Source organism: Acanthochromis polyacanthus, chromosome 5, assembly GCF_021347895.1.
Source record: "Acanthochromis polyacanthus isolate Apoly-LR-REF ecotype Palm Island chromosome 5, KAUST_Apoly_ChrSc, whole genome shotgun sequence".
NCBI classification, from domain to species: Eukaryota; Metazoa; Chordata; class Actinopteri; family Pomacentridae; genus Acanthochromis; species Acanthochromis polyacanthus.
Genome location: NC_067117.1, coordinates 23,345,762 through 23,363,507, shown reverse-complemented (window position 1 = coordinate 23,363,507; position 17,746 = coordinate 23,345,762). Strand labels below are relative to the sequence as shown.

General features: G+C 39.6%; 2 protein-coding genes across 2 annotated transcripts; one reads left to right on the top strand and one right to left on the bottom strand.

Annotated features, from left to right (window-relative positions):
* Positions 1 to 2,065: 2,065 nt before the first annotated feature.
* On the bottom strand, positions 2,066 to 6,492 carry LOC110955080 (potassium channel subfamily K member 15-like). The gene is made up of 2 exons (XM_022199932.2): positions 6,210 to 6,492; positions 2,066 to 3,034 (listed from the first exon to the last, which is right to left on the bottom strand). The coding sequence occupies exons 1-2, from the start codon at positions 6,490 to 6,492 to the stop codon at positions 2,079 to 2,081; spliced, it is 1,239 nt and encodes a 412-aa protein (XP_022055624.2). The 3' UTR covers positions 2,066 to 2,078.
* Positions 6,493 to 13,961: 7,469 nt separating this feature from the next.
* On the top strand, positions 13,962 to 17,475 carry LOC110955070 (opioid growth factor receptor-like). The gene is made up of 8 exons (XM_022199907.2): positions 13,962 to 14,461; positions 14,621 to 14,683; positions 14,774 to 14,812; positions 14,890 to 14,944; positions 15,248 to 15,326; positions 15,404 to 15,470; positions 15,545 to 15,693; positions 16,786 to 17,475. Exons 1-8 carry the CDS (start codon positions 14,027 to 14,029, stop codon positions 17,141 to 17,143), a joined length of 1,245 nt encoding a protein of 414 aa, XP_022055599.1. The 5' UTR covers positions 13,962 to 14,026; the 3' UTR covers positions 17,144 to 17,475.
* Positions 17,476 to 17,746: the final 271 nt, after the last annotated feature.

Genomic DNA, 17,746 nt, shown 5'->3' with positions numbered 1-17,746 from the left:
CTTTAATTCCATACATAACGCTGACAGCACGTAAGAGCAAAGACTGCGTTGTCTCCCTTAAAGGTTTAGCCCATGCACAGAATAAGTATATGCACTGCATTTACATTATTGACATTATGCTCTGTAAATCAAAAATATCACTATATCACTAAAATATACTCTGTAAGGATTTCAGAAAACTAAACCGCCCGTGTTGCAGCTCTGGCAGAAACCAACTTGTGTTTTCTGTAGATCGATGCTGCTCCCTAGTGTGAGTAACAGGAACTAGAAGAAATGAAATGCAACTCACTGCCAATACTGGGGGCTCCTGTTAATGATATAATGTAATGCAAAACTTGAGTGATCTTCAAGCTGACCTTCCACAGGGAGGTCAGAGTACAGGCCAAGCACAGATTAATAAATATTAAAAGGATGGGATATAAAAATTGTAATTTAAAAAGAAGCCACTTCTCAAAAATCAGCTATTTAGCAGCTTACCTGCAGCTTCAGCGTCTTATCTCAGCGGTATTTAACAGGGCAGATGTTGGCCATCATTACTGAGGCTACTTTGGTTAATGAGCAGTTTTTTTCAAAGTGCAACAGCAAATGCCAGTTGTAAATTGGTTGATGATTTGCTAGAATACAAATGAACATGAGTCTTGCGATTGAAATCAGAGTGTCATGAGAAAGACACTGGGTAAGAGAAGATGAAGAAGGAAAGATGAATGTGAGGCTGCAAATGGAGACGACTGGACTACATGTTAGGACTTGCTTTACAGATTAGATATCCCGCTACGAAACAATACCCTCCTTTTTCATCATGTTTCTTGTTGAAATCACATTTTAGTACTGTGCTTATACAATGCTGGGGAACTCACGGGAGACAGATTAAAAGCAGAATGGTCAAAATTGAAGCAAGAGACGCTGAGTTTTCCTGATTTTAATTAAGTCCCTAGAATGGATTAAACAGCAAAAACACCAGAGCCGAATTTTACTACAATCAGTGTTAGAAGAATCTGCAAAGTTACTGATAATTAATTTTAAAAAAATGCATTGTGGTAAATAGAACACTATGCTTTCAAAATTTAGAGGAGCAAAAGATAAACTCAAATCAAGCTCAAGTACCTCAAACTTGTGCTTGCACAGTATTTGAATAAATGTTTTTATTTACATTCTGCTACTAAGAATGAATCAACACCATCATTTTGTTTAACCTTCACTTCCTGATAGATGCTCATCTTTTCCAGCCTCCAGTTTGAATAACAGGGTTAAATTTTAGACTGTGGGAAGTCTCTTCTAAGTAACAGACATTAAATAATGGTTTTCTCAGGCAGATGACTGTTAACTTAAGGCCTTATGTAGTTTAACATCAAACATATTTTTTATTCCAGATGTGTAAAAAATGGTATGAAAGACATTTTCCCTCTGTCTCCGTGGTTTGAATTTAGAGGCCTAATTTGCAAAGGCGGGTGATTCAACCACTCATCTCAGAGGGCAATTAAACACTCATTTGGGGACATTTCTAATTTGCCACCATTTTGGTGCCGTTGCTCATTTTCCATTCTCTGTTGACACACTCATTTATCACAGATGACGCGGTGTGTAAATCACAGTTTTGACTGGATGCTGCCTTCAAACAATCACCGCTCGCTGTACTGTACGTGTCCGTCTCCAGTTTCCGCAACACTGAGCAACGAGGATGAAAACGTTACCTAGGGAACCAGCCAGAGCGACAGAGAGAACGTTCCTAATAGAAAGCAGCGATGATTACTGACTGGAAATAACTGAAGGTCACAGGTGACGGCGCTGCAGAAAGTCTGGCAGCTAAAATATTCTTTCAGACTACTCCTCCTTTCTCAGGCACATGTAATATTTGTGGCTGCTGGCTGATCACACACTAACTTATATTTATTTTTTAGTTTAGCAGTAATTTTCAAAGTAAAAAAGTACATTAGAAACTGTATAAGAATTTTAAAATATGCTATATTTTATCTGATAGTACAAGTTACTGTAGTGCTACATATAGGAAACTGTGAGGCAATGTGTTGGAAAAAAAAAAAAAAAAAAAAGGAGCCCCAAACAAAGGCAAAATTACATCATCAGAACGACTTCCGCCTGGTGTGATGGTTGTTCTTGCCCAGACAGAGAGTCACGCTGCTGGGGGAGGCCGGTGAGGACGCTGTGCAGGAGCTGCAGGAGGCCTGGTCCACCCTGTAGGAGATGGAGTTGTAAAACACCGGGTTGTTGTGGCCGCTTGTCGGGTCACGTTGAGACTCCGAGGTGCTGTCGTAAACGTCCAGGCCGCAGCACATGCAGCAGAGCAAGGCACTGACTCTGCTGGGTTCAGGCAGCTCAGAGCGCTCGGATGTCACCAGTCTGTGCTCCTCTGCAGGAAAAGGGAGGAGGCTGGTGCAGCTGGTGCCGCCCTCCATGGGAAGGGAAAGGTTACACCGGCTGCTGTGTCCGCCTTCGCTGTCTTTACGTTCAGACTCAGGACTTTCTGCTCCTGCATCCAGCGCCTTCCCGTCCTCCTGCGTGTCTTTAGGCTGCGATCCTTCCTCTTCTGCCCCCGCCTCAGGCTGATCTGAGTTCACAGCAATAAACCTCAACACCACCAGGTTCAGAAAAGCTCCAACGACTGTCAGCCCGACTAAAATGTACAGGAAGCTAAAGGCCACATAGGGGGGTCGCTTCTGGAGGGCATCTTTCTTCTGCAGGGCTACAAAGTCTCCAAAGCCGATGGTGGTGAGAGTGATGAAGCAGTAGTAGCAGGCGTTGAAGAAAGTCCAGTCCTCGAAATGGGAGAAGGATGCAGCTCCAATACACAGGGTGCTCGCGCAGGACAGCAGACCCACGAGGACCATGTTCCCCATGGACACCTCCGTCTCCCGGAAGCCCAGGCCCTGCTTGGCTTTACGCAGGAGATATCGGACCAGAGTGTTGATCCTCTCGCCCAGGCTCTGGAACATGACCAGTGTCAGAGGGATGCCCACGACTGCATAAAACATACAGAAGGCTTTGCCAGCATCAGTGCATGGAACAGCGTGGCCATAACCTACAAAGTCACAGTATATTGCAGGTAACATAACATCAAGTACGACAGTTTTAGTCTGTAAAGATTCACAGTCATCAAAATAAACAACTGCTTTAGAAACTGCAAGCCAGCAATCGTCACATATCACTCAGTAAAGGTCCAATTACAAGACACTATTTAAATCAGTCCTTATTTAGCTGCTAATATAATCAAAGTTGCACTAATCATTGTTTGTGTTCCTAGAATCATCATCTGACTCTGCAGTTTACTCAGCTCTTGTGTACTGTAATTGGATTTAATTTGTGTGTAAAGCTGTGATGCAATGCATTATTTTTCCTTAACTCAAAACTCACATTATAGCTACTAATCACTAACAGTGTCTTCTTTCATTTTGAGGCTTTTGGAGAGGTTTTCATCAACTTTGCGTAACATTATGGCTGCCAAAAAGCATACAGAAAAGATCATGTGTAGAACTGAGACTAGTGCTGATATGTAGGCTTTTTTTTAAATGTTTGACAATATATATTAAGTGGCAACTACATGACTACCCAGATAGCAAACTATGGGTGAATCAATGTTGAATCTATGTTGAGACCTAACGTCGAAATTATACAGAAAGTGCAAGGTTGATAAAATGTTGAGTCAACGTTTGCTTTTCAACCATAAATCACACTTTACCCAGATAGCAAAAGATGTTAAATCAATGTTGAATTAGGGTTAAGAAGGTTGAATTGTGGTAACGGTTGAAGACTGATGGTTGGATCAACGTTGATTCAACAACATTTTGTCAACATTGAAGTTTGTGTTTAAAAGATGCCATTGAATCTACATTGTATTTTGGTTTAATTAAAATGTTTGACAGGTCAATGTTTAATTAATGTTGAATCTATGTTTGCAATATAATCTAATAGTAGGGACTAGTAATCTATGTAAGCAAACGTTGACTCAACATTTTATCAACCTTGCACTTTCTGTATAATTTCGACGTTAGGTCTCAACATAGATTCAACATTGATTCACCCATAGTTTGCTATCTGGGTAAAGTAGTATAATAAGTAGTGTAATGGATTACCTCCTGTAAGGAATAAATGTGCAAGTAAGGCATTACTTGCTATATTTTTGAGATACGAGTAGTGTCTAATTTATTGCTTTTACACACTCAACAAAAATATAAACGCAACACTTTTGTTTTTGCTTTCATTTTTTGAGATGAACTCAAAGATCTAAAACTTTTTCCACATACATAATATCACCATTTCTGTCAAATATTGTTCACAAATCTGTCTAAATCTGTGATAGTGAGCACTTCTCCTTTGCTGAGATAATCCATCCCACCTCACAGGTGTGCCATATCAAGATGCTGATCAGACACCATGATTAGTGCACAGGTGTGCCTTAGACTGCCCACAATAAAAGGCCACTCTGAAAGGTGCAGTTTTAATCACACAGCACAATGCCACAGATGTGGCAAGATTTGAGGGAGCGTGCAATTGGCATGCTGACAGCAGGAATGTCAACCAGAGCTGTTGCTGGTGTATTGAATGTTCATTTCTCTACCATAAGCCGTCTCCAAAGGCGTTTCAGAGAATTTGGCAGTATATCCAACCAGCCTCACAACCGCAGACCACGTGTAACCACACCAGCCCAGGACCTCCACATCCAGCATGTTCACCTCCAAGATGGTCTGAGACCAGCCACTCGGACAGCTGCTGAAACAATGGGTTTGCATAACCAAAGAATTTGTGCACAAACTGTCAGAAACCGTCTCAGGGAAGCTCATCTGCATGCTCGTCGTCCTCATCGGGGTCTCGACATTTGCCCACTCAAGTTGTAATGGACTTGAGTGGGCAAATGCTCACATTGGATGGCGTCTGGCATGTTGGAGAGGTGTTCTCTTCACGGATGAATCCCGGTTTAGGGCAGATGTCAGACAGCGTGTGTGGCGTCGTGTGGGTGAGCGGTTGTCTGATGTCAATGTTGTGGATGGAGTGGCCCATGGTGGTGGTGGGGTTATGGTATGGGCAGGCATCTGTTATGGATGAAGAACACAGGTGCATTTTATTGGTGGCATTTTGAATGCACAGAGAAACCGTGACGAGATCCTGAGGCCCATTGTTGTGCCATACATCCAAGAACATCCCCTCATGTTGCAGCAGGATAATGCACGGCCCCATGTTGCAAGGATCTGTACACAATTCTTGGAAGCTGAAAACGTCCCAGTTCTTGTATGGCCAGCATACTCACCGGACATGCCACCCAAAACTGCACCTTTCAGAGTGGCCTTTTATTGTGGGCAGTCTAAGGCACACCTGTGCACTAATCATGGTGTCTAAACAACATCTTGATATGGCAAGTGACAACCAAAGCATGGGCTTTGATAATACCCCTGTTCATCACTTGCACAACACTAAATGGAAAAAAAGTCAACCATCTTGCAGCTAAAGAGAAAGATTTTAGTTCTCAAGGGTTTATGAAAAACAGAGCTAAATGGACAGAAAATAGAGAACATAAACTTTATCCAGCTTTAAGAAAATGGTGAAAGTGAGACTGGAAAGCTAACCAACAAACAAGCTGCAGAAAAAAAAGACTTTTAGTTGCTCGAGAAAACAGACACAGTTAAAACTTGCTGTCTTTAATATATGTTAAACTACGGTTATTTCTTTTCATAATAAGGTATTAAACATTAAAAAATAGACAGTGAGTTTACCTCTTATGTGGAATTTAAAATAACATTTAAATCTGCAACATTTGAATAACCATAAATATTATATTTTGGGAAAAAATTAATTTTGTTGACATTTATCAGAATTTCACAGATGTTTCATTTTAATTAAATAGATAAAATTACTGAAAGAAATATATATAAACACACAAATATTTATATAACTTGCATTTATAGATTGTGACAGCCCAGACTGTAAGTTCTTGATGATGAATAAAGAAAAAAACTCATTAAACTGAAAGAATGTCAAAGAAAATCCAGTCTGTGTCTGGTTGATTCAACTTAATATTTTCAGTGTATTGATCTTGTTTTTATTAAGTTCAGTTAATTTCACTCAGCCAGTTTGACACTTATGCAATTAATAAAATGATTTTGAAGTAATTAATGAACCAAAGTGTAGTTAAGTCACACTTTTAAGGCAGGAGTTTATATTTCTAAGCCGAATTCATTTAAATTGGCTCTCAGTCTACTTGCCTATCGTGGTGATCACAGTGATGGCGAAATAAAAAGATCCGGCAAACTTCCACTGCCTCCCGGCTCGGTGCGGCTCCGACTGCAGGATAACTCTCTCTATCTCCCGGTAATCATCCTCGCTGAAGCCGTACTTCTTCTTCAGCTCGTTCAGCTTCTGCTCCAGCGCCTTCTTCCTGGAGCTCTCACTTTCCGACTCGAGCGCGTCGAACACGGCGGCTCCTATGAACAGGTAGAAGACGATGGAGAGGATGAGAGAGACGGTCCTGATGTTCTGCACCTTCATCCTCAACGAGGGGTGGAGGGATGGAGCACAGAGGATCATTCACGGGCTGCTCTCATGGTGTGTTCAGGTGCTCTTGGATTACACTGCAGGTGTAAATGGTCTTAAACTGTAGCCTGTGGTTTTCACGTGTCATCAGGCCAAAAGGAACCAAACGTATAGAAGTTACTTGAGCTGACAGGCTGGCAGCACCTCGACTTTCCACAGGATGTTTGTCTAGCCTACTTAAAGATGCTCACATGACTCTGTTTACTCAACCTACAGAGAATACGTGAAGGTTCACAGGTGCACTCACTCACACCTGCCCTCATTCTGTCTGCAGGATCACTTCATTAAAGACTCCTCCACTTAGTGTTCCTTCACTGTGATGCTGCACAAAGATGAGCCTCAGTCAAGGAGAAGACCTTTTGTGTCCAGCAGTTCAATTTCAAACAATATTTCTATGCTGGCAGAGTCTGGATTTAAAGAATTAAATATAATAATAATAAAATATACATATATATGAACATATAAATAGAATTACAAAACTACAGTGTAAATTCATGTATCATGTCTAATGTAAAATGACATTAAAAACTGTGATTTCTTAGTATCCATAAATTGTACATTTCTTTTACATTTTCAAAAGAGAATTCTAAAAAATATTTAAGGATATCATATCACATATTTTTAAACTACTGGAAATACATCATAAAACATCTGTCAGCTTTACAGAATTTTTTTTTTCACAATTTTTTTTTCAGATTTTTGAAATGCATTACCAAATAAATTAAATTACAGTACAAGAGTGTGGATTTACATCCTATGTCTAATGTAAAATAGCATTAAAATCTGTGATTATTTTAGGAACCATAAATGTTTTTTTAATTGAATTTTGAAGACTCTTACAGTAAATTCATAATACATACATTTTTGTAGATGGAAAAAAAAACTCATCAAATTCTAAAATTATTGTCCAAAACATTTTTAAAGAGTATTCTAAAGAGTACTTTTAAATGTCATGTAACACATCATTACTAGCCTAGCCGCACTAGACAACCCACGTCAATGCATTTAATTCTCTGCCAGGGTGGGTCTAGTTACCCTCCTTAAGGCTCGAGGCTGGATGCTGCCAAAACTCTGACCCAGCTCTTAAGACATAAGATTCTGGGAATGCTCGACAGGGGGGGAGGCAGGTTAAAGGTTGTCTATTAAATCACTCTGCAGCAATTGGGTAGGTATACAACCAATCAGCGCAACAAATAGGCTGACGTAGTTCCTAGAGCGCGCCGGATTGTGGCTAAGTCCCATTAGCTTCCCAACCAGCGGAGCCAACTGGTATATTAAGGATTTGCCATATCCCGTCGGCATAAGTCCAAATACGTCTTTCTTCTCAATGAAACACTTCAGTGCCGTCCTTTGTTTATCTTTCAAGTTGAATTTTAGCTTCAAATCTTTAAGGGCTGTGGCCAAAGCCGAGTCGAATGATAACTGTTTATTGTGCGCCGGTTGTTTCTGTCAGAATCGTCACGCCTCTGTCGTCACTTCGTTACGCCCGCCTTCTGACTCTACACTTCATGGTGATTCGTCCGGCCAGTTTTAGGAGCATCCAACCTCGAGCCTTATGGAGGGTAACTAGACCCACCCTGGCAGAGAATTATATTCGTTGCCGTGGGTTGTCTAGCGCGGCTAGGCTAGGATTTTGCTGTTCTCAGAAGACAATGAAATAATAATCTAACAATTTCACAAAAATGTCCTTTTTATTTAATAGACGGCACTGTCACATTTAAGTTTAATATTGTAAATGTCAACAATCAGAAAAAATTGTAACAATTTAAATAAAACGTCAGATCCTATATAACTATAAAGGTTTTCTCAATTGCAATGTTGAAGAATCTATACATGATCACATAAAATTAAAGCTAGAAACTGTATTTTTAAACAGGAAAATTACTGTATTTTTCTTAGATGGTTATTTTTCATCTATTCTACAGCATTTCTTGGCATCCCATTTCCTAGAACATACATTTTTTGTGTTATTTTATTTTGTTTGTTTCTTTCTTTATAGTGTAGATAAAAAGTGTAACACACTTTTCCAACGCATACATTTATAAAACATTCATAAAAAGGGGATATTGATATCCAATATTCTGTGTTGGACAAATGATGCATCTGAATTCCTGCAGAGCTTATCTTTACAAAAATAAGTGGGGGAGTAAAATTATACATAATTGCAGCCACGATACAGGCAAAAGCATTTTAGCTTCCCGTTAAGTGCATTTTTTCCCCCTGTAAATTCACAAGGTTGTGGAATAAAAAGAAAAAACACGTTCCATTTTTTAAATATCACCCCCATTTTGTGAAGTGTTCAAGCTGCAGCCATCCTTAGACTGAGTCTTCAGGCTGTTAGCGACTGACCCTGTGTTTGGAGAGGTTTGGGAGACACAACTGTCAGAGTGTTTGTGTGTGGTGTGGCTGTCTCAGACGCACAGCAGATAAACAGCTGGCCTTTCCAGACTCTACTCCCCTGATTATTTTGCCCTGTGAAGCGTTCATGTGCAGAGTATTCACACTCGGCTCGGCTAAAGTATTACTCTGAGCGATGAAGCATTAGCTGGTGGCAGCGCTGACCTTTATCAAGCACACTTAGTCGCTGAGTGATCCACCACTGAGCTGTCGTCATTAACTAAGTCCAACGCAGAGACCCAGTGAGAGACAGCGGAGATGATTTGTGTTATGTACCAGTGCAACAGCACAGGGGCCTCAATGGTGGAGCCTTGCTGAGGTTTTCCTGTGGCATCTGCTGGGTTTTTGCTCACTGTCATGCTAATTGGGTTCACGGCAGTGCAACCAGAAAATAGTCTCGCTGCTGTATAGCTCCATGCTGCAAGTTATTTCAGCTTCGTATTCTGTGCGAAGTTCCCATCTATTTCAGGAGGGCATTCCAATTTGTGGAAACTATTCATGCACTAAAGTAGGCCATAAAGAGCCTGAGATCTGTCATTAAAATCCACATTTATTGCCTTCATTCCCGACAGAACATATGGCTATCTGTACGCTGTGTTTTTATCTTCCAGAGACAGTGGAGGGCCTTAGCCTGCTTTAGTAAGCACAAATGAATCTATTGCTGAGCAGATGTTAACAGTGTAGCATTCAGACAAGCCTTGATTTTCGCACAGGCAGTAAGAGCAATTATCTACTTGTGAAAGGAGTCCCTGAGAGATAATAACCTCGCCAGAGAACAATATACGAGTACACACAGTGCCTATATCAGTGTTATTTAAGATCAATTCCTTTTGTAAATTTCACAACCAAATAAAGCACAAAACTATTTTATACAGTCATAAATAGACATCAAATCATCAGAGCAGGGAGCGATCACTGTGAACAACAGGTGACTTTCAGGTAAAGGATCCTGCAGTTTAACAACTCTATCAGTGAAGTAATGGTCCTGCATTATCTGATCTCATATCTCTGTGCTCTACAGGACAGTTCATGCATCTCTTTATCTTCCACAGGAAGACATTAAGAGCAGGATGTTCACTGACTGGAGTCGACACACTCATCGGTCCGAGTGCCATTCCCGTAGAAAATGAGGTGGGGAAATATACTGCAAACATAATGCTATCTTTACACTGATAAGAGCCGGTGGCAGCAGTGGAGATGAGGACAGTGGTTATGATGATCATATAGCACAGACAGTCAGGATTGTCGAAAATAAAAAAAAAGCTACCTGTTTTGGATGTTTAATAAGCATAAATGAGTAGAAGTATTACAGGAAGTAGCAGGTAAATGTGTCTTTGTTGACAGGTCATCAGTGTGACAGAAGGAAACAGGTCTGAACTTCACAGCTAATGTGAACAGTCCTTTGAGCCTTATTAGCCAAAAGGGCACAGATGTGGTGTTCAGCTCCTCTACGTCAGAGGTGTCAAACTCATTTTAAGTTCCACATTTAGCCCAATTTGATCTCAAGTGGGCCGGACCAGTGAAATCATAACATAATTACCTATAAATAATGACAACTCTAAATGTTTCCCTTTGTTTTAGTGCAAAAAAGTACATTCTGTCAATGTTCACATTTAATGAGCTATCTTTGTACAAAACATTATGAGCAACCTGTAATTTCTGAAGCAAAATAAGTGAAATTACAGTAATCTTATGCTTCAGCTTATCATGTGTCGATTACAATTTACAGATCACAGTGTGTCTACAAAGTAACAACACATTTAGTTACAGGTATCTGGAACTGAACAATATAGTATTTTATAACTTGTCAAGATCTAGAGATGATTTTAAATTCCCATTCATTTCCACATCTGTGTAGTAATCCTGACACACCACACCACACAAACTAAAGTGTGAACTATTAAGGAATAAGGTTAAGTTATCCTCCTGTCTTGTAAATGTTTAAAATGTATCCATAAAAATACATAAAAGTTGTGGCTGTACATCAACAATAGAGTTCAACCAAACCAAATTCATTCATACTGAAGCTGCTGACTCACATTATATCGCACAATTTTCAGTGTCTGTAAATGTTTTCACAGCAAGTATTCATTTCCTCCTTTGAAATTTTTACACTTTGCAAAGTCATCCCACGGACCGGATTGGGCCCTCTGGCGGGCTGGTTTTGGCCCACATCCTTATGTTTGACACTCCTGCTCTACGTCATATTCAGAAAGGAGTTCTGGTTGAGACACCTGGTGTAAAGATGACTATAAAGAGTACAGTTTTTTTCTATTTTTTTTCTCAAATGACAGTAAATTGTTGTTTACTACAGTCGTGTTGTGAGATTATAGTCATTGTGTCATTTTCTGTTCAAGATCTCAGAGTTAAATCAAACATCTGCTTAATTTTTGCTACTAGGCCAGTTTCTACTCTGTGTGTTTATTTCCTATACTTAAGAAATCAAATGTAGCAAACTGTATTGAAAGAAAGAAAGAAAATTAATCTGAAAATAACTCGAACTGGCTTTCTTTAATAAAATTGCTTTCTATGTTGTTAAATTCCTTCTGTTGTGATTGGGGAAAAAGCTCATTTCTAGGTTGAAGAAAGGGGTTTGATGAAGCATTTAGGCTATATGGATGATTCATTGAATGAATCTAGAAGTATATACATTAACTGTACAGTTTAGTTTCATTAAAATGCCATAATTACATACAATAAATATTTTAAGTAAAATGTGTGAAACGTTAAGAGAATTTGTACAATGACAGAAGCTGTGGCCATGGCTGCTCGTATTTTTCACATCATCTTTGTGCTGATTGGCTTCATTATCTTCAACAGAAATGTGTTATTACATAAACGGTGCTATCTGCATATACATGACTGCTGCTGCTGTATTAATGTGTAACAGGTTTAACAAAAATCACATTAAATATTATGAAACCCTGACAGCTCTGTAACTATTGGGGGAATGTGACTAGGTACAATCAGTTAAGTACTTTACTAAGGCAGAGATTTGACTGACTGCTGTCAAGACAATTTGTAGTTATTTTCCTGACATGAAGGAAAAGTGGAAAATAACAGAATTAATAACTGTATTTTTTCCTTAACTAGCAGCTTTAGTTACTAGTCACTTTACAACTTAAGATTTTGCACACAGAACATGTGAAGAAACACTGGATGTCCCCAGGGAACTGTGGATACCCATGATACAAAAAAAAAAAAAAAATCTGAATTATCCAAAACCCACCAGTAAGGAGGATTAGGACTTGATTTTAGAGACAAAATAGGGAAAATAATACAGCAATTACGCTATATCAAATATTATATATTGTTTACATTTATTTATTCTGTTTTATTGGTAGATAAAGCACACATTAGGCTAGCTGTTTAGTCTTTCAGTAAAGTAAAATTAAACATCCCCACTGCACACAACAAGGCTACGAGCTGACTTTATGCTATGCTAATGATACACTGTCATATTAGCCTGCTGTCGCATTACCTAGCTAGCTTAAACTTTTTGCTACAGTTTGCTAAACATCCCTGTTATAGGACATTATTTTTTTAAAATATCAATGATAATACATTTTTGTTGAGAAATTTGCCCTGTAGACCCCTCAGCTGTAAATTAACTTGCAATAATGGAATGTTTAAAAGAAAAATTGAAAATTGCGGTGGAGTTTGTCTGTCTGTCTGTCTGTCTGTCTGTTAGCAACGTTACTCAAAAACAGACAAACAGATTTCAATAAAATTTTCAGGGAAACTGATTGGATTTCGGCAGTGATGCGGCTTATAGTCTGGATCCACGGATTTATTCAAGATTTCTGTATCATTGCAAGATAGCGGCACAGCCTCACTGTAACATGACAACAAGTGAACACTCCCAGCTGCCTGATGACAATAATCTGATTGCGATCCTACTACAAATCGACCACAATTTTTAAAAAGATGTCATCCCTCGGAAATCATACAACGACTGAGCAGCTTTGCCGGAATACCGCGCTCTCTGAATGCTTTTCTTGTTTGGTGAGGTCAACAGGCTTAACAAACTGGTGAAGAAGGCCCGTTCTGTTGTGGGTCTTCAATTGGACAATCTGGAGACCGTGGCAGAGAGGGGGATCATGGACAAAATCAGGGCAATCCTGGACAACCCCTCTCACCCTCTCCACGAGGAGCTGTGGGACATGGGCAGCTCGTTCAGCCAGTGCATCATTCCTCTCAGAAGCAGAACTGAGCGCTTCAGGTGCTCCTTTGTGCCCACCGCCATCAGACTCTTAAACAGCAGTGGAGGCCACAGTACAACACTGCACTGACCCCCCCTGTAATTACTGTACATAACTCCTGTTGATTACTGTATTTAACTCTTGTTACCTTTCACACTGTCACTTTAATATCACTGTCACTTTACTTCAATGCACTGCATAACTCAGTTGTCCTGGATGACACTTTTTCAACATGGTGAATACCTCATACTGTTTGCTGCTACTGGTCAGTTTATTGTTTCCTCTTTTTGTTTTGTTTACTATACGTCACCCTTGGTTTGTCCTAAAACTATGTGTAATTCTTGAACCCAATGCATGCTACTACCCTTGTATCCTTGTACTTGCCCTGTGCTGCTGCAATACCCGAATTTCCCCTCTGGGGATAAATAAAGGATTATCTTATCTTATCTTATCTTATCTTATCTTATCTTATCTTATCTTATCTTATCTTAATGTACAATCAAAATTAATCTTTTGCATAAATAACAAGTTTCTACATTGAATTTTTGAAAAGACAATGTACATTTTAGGTTGGAGGCGTCTTCCCCTGGTTTATATTATATTATATTATATTATATTATATTATATTATATTATATTATATTATATTATATGGACCTACTAAATTTAAATCAAAGACTTTGGCTTGTAACAGAGTATTTTTGCAATTTGATTAAGGTGGGTTTTTTTCTTAGCTAAAGTTTGTGAACCTGTTTTTGCATTTGTGGGCGTCGCTCGTCCACAAAGTTTCGCTTCTGTGTAAAGAGAAGTTGAGAGAAAGTGAAAGTGAAATAGACTAACCAGAGCTGAGTGGTTCCTCTCGGACTGTGTGGGTATCTCGGTGGATGGACTATGGTCTGGTCAGGCCCCAACCCGCTCTCTATGTTGGAGTGCATGTTGCGCAGATTGACTACTTTATGGCGCTTAGTCACTATGATATTCTTCCCTTTGCTTCGACTTTTCGCCTTACCCTGGAGAAAGAATGAAAGACCTGAAGTAAACGAAGAAAAGGAAGCCCCGACTTTTCCCGAATCGGTGGTGGAGTTCGAGTGTGAGGGTCAACATGAGGCTGCTTCAGGAAAAAGGGCCGCAAGCTTCGACTCGGAGCCTTTTCGCTACAAGCGGCTGAAGTATGAGGAGGAAGACGAGGAGGAAGAGTTTGACAGCAAAGAGTACCGAGTTGAGCCCACGGATGAGTTGTACTGTGGATATGATTCAACCTGGGAGACCGAGCAGGACCAGGAAAGCTCATTCAGGAACAGCAGGCGTCCAGCAGCCTCCAGATATGTGAGTAAATCAGAAGATAATTCACAATCTGAGGGTTTCATTTTACTGCACAGGGATCGTTTCCTGTTTTGAAGCTGTAGCTGTGCCTCTTAATATTAGTCTCGTGGGCAATTTTGCAAAATCAGTCTTGATTTATTATTTATTTCTTCCATGCTCCAGTACAAGTTCAGCAGATTTGAAAATGCAGCAAGAGACATGCAGAACTACAGACACAACTACCCTGTAAGTTACACGCTGACATGTAAACACACAGATACTGGTCATGTTTCAGCATAAGCCATGCTAATGTTGTTGTGTTTTATTTCCCTACAGAACCAAACCAAGATCCAACACTGGAAACAGCAAGCATCTGTATGTACACACACATTTAACTGTGATTATTGAATTTAAAAAAAAGTTTCTAAGTAAAATTCTCATCTCTTGTGTAGGACGACAAGCCTAATCTGAACTTCTACATTGGACAGACACGCACTTTACCGGACGGTAGGTCTGTTACAGCCACTGTGCATGCAGTCTGTGGATGTGAATTACTCTAATCTGTTTTGTCACTGCAGTGTTAATGTGCTTTAGAGACTTGTGTTTTGACTTGTAAGTCCTTAAACAAATGGATGAGTGGTTGTCAGCCTTCAGTACAAGTTTGTTGTAATGAGCTTGGGTCTGATCACATCTTTCACATCTTTAGAATACCTGTAGAGGCCTAAGGAGTAGTAATAGTTTACAAGAGAACAGCTCTATCTTCTTAACTCAAACTGATTTTTACTTGTACTAACTTACATTTGTTATCAGGTGTGCACATAAAGGATTTCCACAATGAGTGGCATGGAGAATATGACACACTGGAGTATGTGCACACCTACATTCAATGGTAAGTTAATCTGTAATCCCAAATGTCATGAAAAAATGTGTTCAGGTCCGGTTTATAATAGCGTTTTTCTCTCTCAGGTTGTTCCCGCTGCAAGAACCAGGGATGAACTTTGAGGCCACTCCACTGACGAAGGAAGAAATTAATGTAAACATTAACTTGTTATTATTTCTCGAGAAAGTGCTTTGCAGATTCTTACAGCAGTTCTGTATTCTCCTCAGGAATTTCTCAAAAGCAGCACGGCAAAGGAAAACCTGCTGAAGTCATACAAGCTCATGTTGGACTTCTATGGCATTGAGTTGTGTGATGCGAAAACAGGAGAAGTCAAACGAGCCTGGAACTGGAGTGACAGATTCCACAACCTGGACAGGTAAACGATCTCTGAATTATAAGAAATTATTATTCCAAACAACTAGTCTCCAAGTAAACTCTATGTAAATATGTATTTGTGTAAATTCCTCCCTTTGCAATCCACAGGACCACTTGATAAGTTGAACTGTTTACTTGGAAAAATACTGTGTACAAAAATTATTCTCATTTTTCAAATTTGTCCAAAAAAATGTAAGAAACCGAGGTGTGTGGCTGTGTGGCTCCACTCTCAATGAATAACCGCCCACAAGCCACCACCCCTACGCTCCTGATTCAGTTAAAGCACTGTTACTGGGATGCGTTACCTATTTCCAGTTATTACAGAATTATACAAGAAAAGCACTTCAAGAGCGCAGTCCTCCGCCAAAGCTGCTCAGTTGATGTATCATTTCCGACGGATGAAATCTTGAATAAATAAATGGCCTAGCGCTGACACAGGCGTGTGTTGTGCATGTGTACTTTATGTACGGATACCGAATTGCGTGACCTAAATATGTAGCAAGCGGCAGGAATTGATGGGACGTGGAAACACCCCCACAATTTAATCAATTGTTCTTCGTATCATTTCCAACAGATAAGTCCACAGTGGTTGATTTGTAGTCAGATCGCAATCATGTGATCGTCGTCAGGCAGCTGACAGTGTTCACTTCTTGTCACAGTTACAGTGACAGTACTGCTATCTCGCAATGGGAAAACCTTAACAGACTATAAGCCGTATCACTGCCAAATTTAATGAGGTGGTCCTTGTGTCATTTCTGACCTTCCCTGAAAATCCAAATCCGTTAGTCTGTTTTTGAGTAATGTTGTGCACGGACAGACGGCTTCACCTTCACCGATCATCACATAACTGCACCGACTTCCTTGGCGGAGTAATGACTGAAATTATTTTTAAATCATCCATACACCTCAAGTGCAAGAAATACAGTTATCTTTCTACCCAACTGTAAATACTTTATTAACTCATCTTATATCAGTGTAAATTACCCTTGTTGTACCACAAACTTAAGTCATTGCATTTTCATTGTTAAACATCAACTTAAATGCATTTAGGTTCCTACATTTACTTTTTCTTTATTTTCTTGTCGGTCGACAGTCACACACACAACAACCTGCGCATCACCCGCATCCTCAAGTGCCTGGGAACTCTGGGATACCGTCACTACCAGGCCCCTCTGGTTCGCTTCTTCCTGGAGGAGACTCTGGTCAATGGAGAACTTCCACATGTTAAAGACAGCGTCCTCAACTACTTCCTGTTTGCCGTCCTTGATAAGAGGCAGCGCAGGAACCTCATCAAGTTCGCCTTTTTGAACTATGACTGTAAAGACGAGTTCGTGTGGTGCCCAAAGAAAATTCAGAAGCTTTGGTCCAAGTCACCAAGGCAAATGAGTGATAAAAAAGATGCTCCATCTGTGGAGTTTCTGAGTGTCCGCAGTGAAGCCCAACATGTGTAACGCCTGATCAAATGCTAATGCAAGCCTGCCAAATTAACACTGATATAATTTATCAGTGCATGACATTTGGTATGGTTATTTCTACACTAGTGTCTACTTTTCTCACATAAGCACAATTCCTTACACACCTTTGTTTACTGTCATATTCAGTGTCCTGCCTTTAATTTTTGTTTCATCCTTACTGTGTACAAAGAAAAATGCAGATGTACAGTGTTCTGAACTCAATCGGTTTCACTTAAAGGGCTAATTTTTGGTGTGGATATGTATGACATGAAGAACTGTAAGAACTGCTCATCAACAACTTATTAAACTTGAAAATCTTTCCTGTTTTATTTCGAATGTTTGCATTCTGTTGTCTTATATCCTAGATTTGTCACTCTTGCACTTATTCCTATTATTCAACCTTGATTTAAACTGGAAGTACACTGCATTATGCAGGCCTCATTTGCAGCATACTTGAGTAAGAAACTTAATAAAAGACGTATAAACTTGGATAGGCGATGAAACGTGTATATATATATATATATATATATATATATATATATATTAAATACATAAAATAAGTTCACTAAGAATGATTTAGAACCAAAAACAAATCTACTA

Bases quoted from the DNA above. Each gene is read 5' to 3' on its own strand.
- LOC110955080 (XM_022199932.2), bottom strand. From the start codon at position 6,492: ATGAAGGTGCAGAACATCAGGACCGTCTCTCTCATCCTCTCCATCGTC. The intron at 3,035-6,209 runs GCAAGTAGACTG...GTGACTTTGTAG, and splicing joins CACTGTGATCACCACGATAG to GTTATGGCCACGCTGTTCCA.
- LOC110955070 (XM_022199907.2), top strand. From the start codon at position 14,027: ATGGTCTGGTCAGGCCCCAACCCGCTCTCTATGTTGGAGTGCATGTTG. The intron at 15,327-15,403 runs GTAAGTTAATCT...TTTCTCTCTCAG, and splicing joins GTGCACACCTACATTCAATG to GTTGTTCCCGCTGCAAGAAC. The intron at 15,471-15,544 runs GTAAACATTAAC...TATTCTCCTCAG, and splicing joins TGACGAAGGAAGAAATTAAT to GAATTTCTCAAAAGCAGCAC.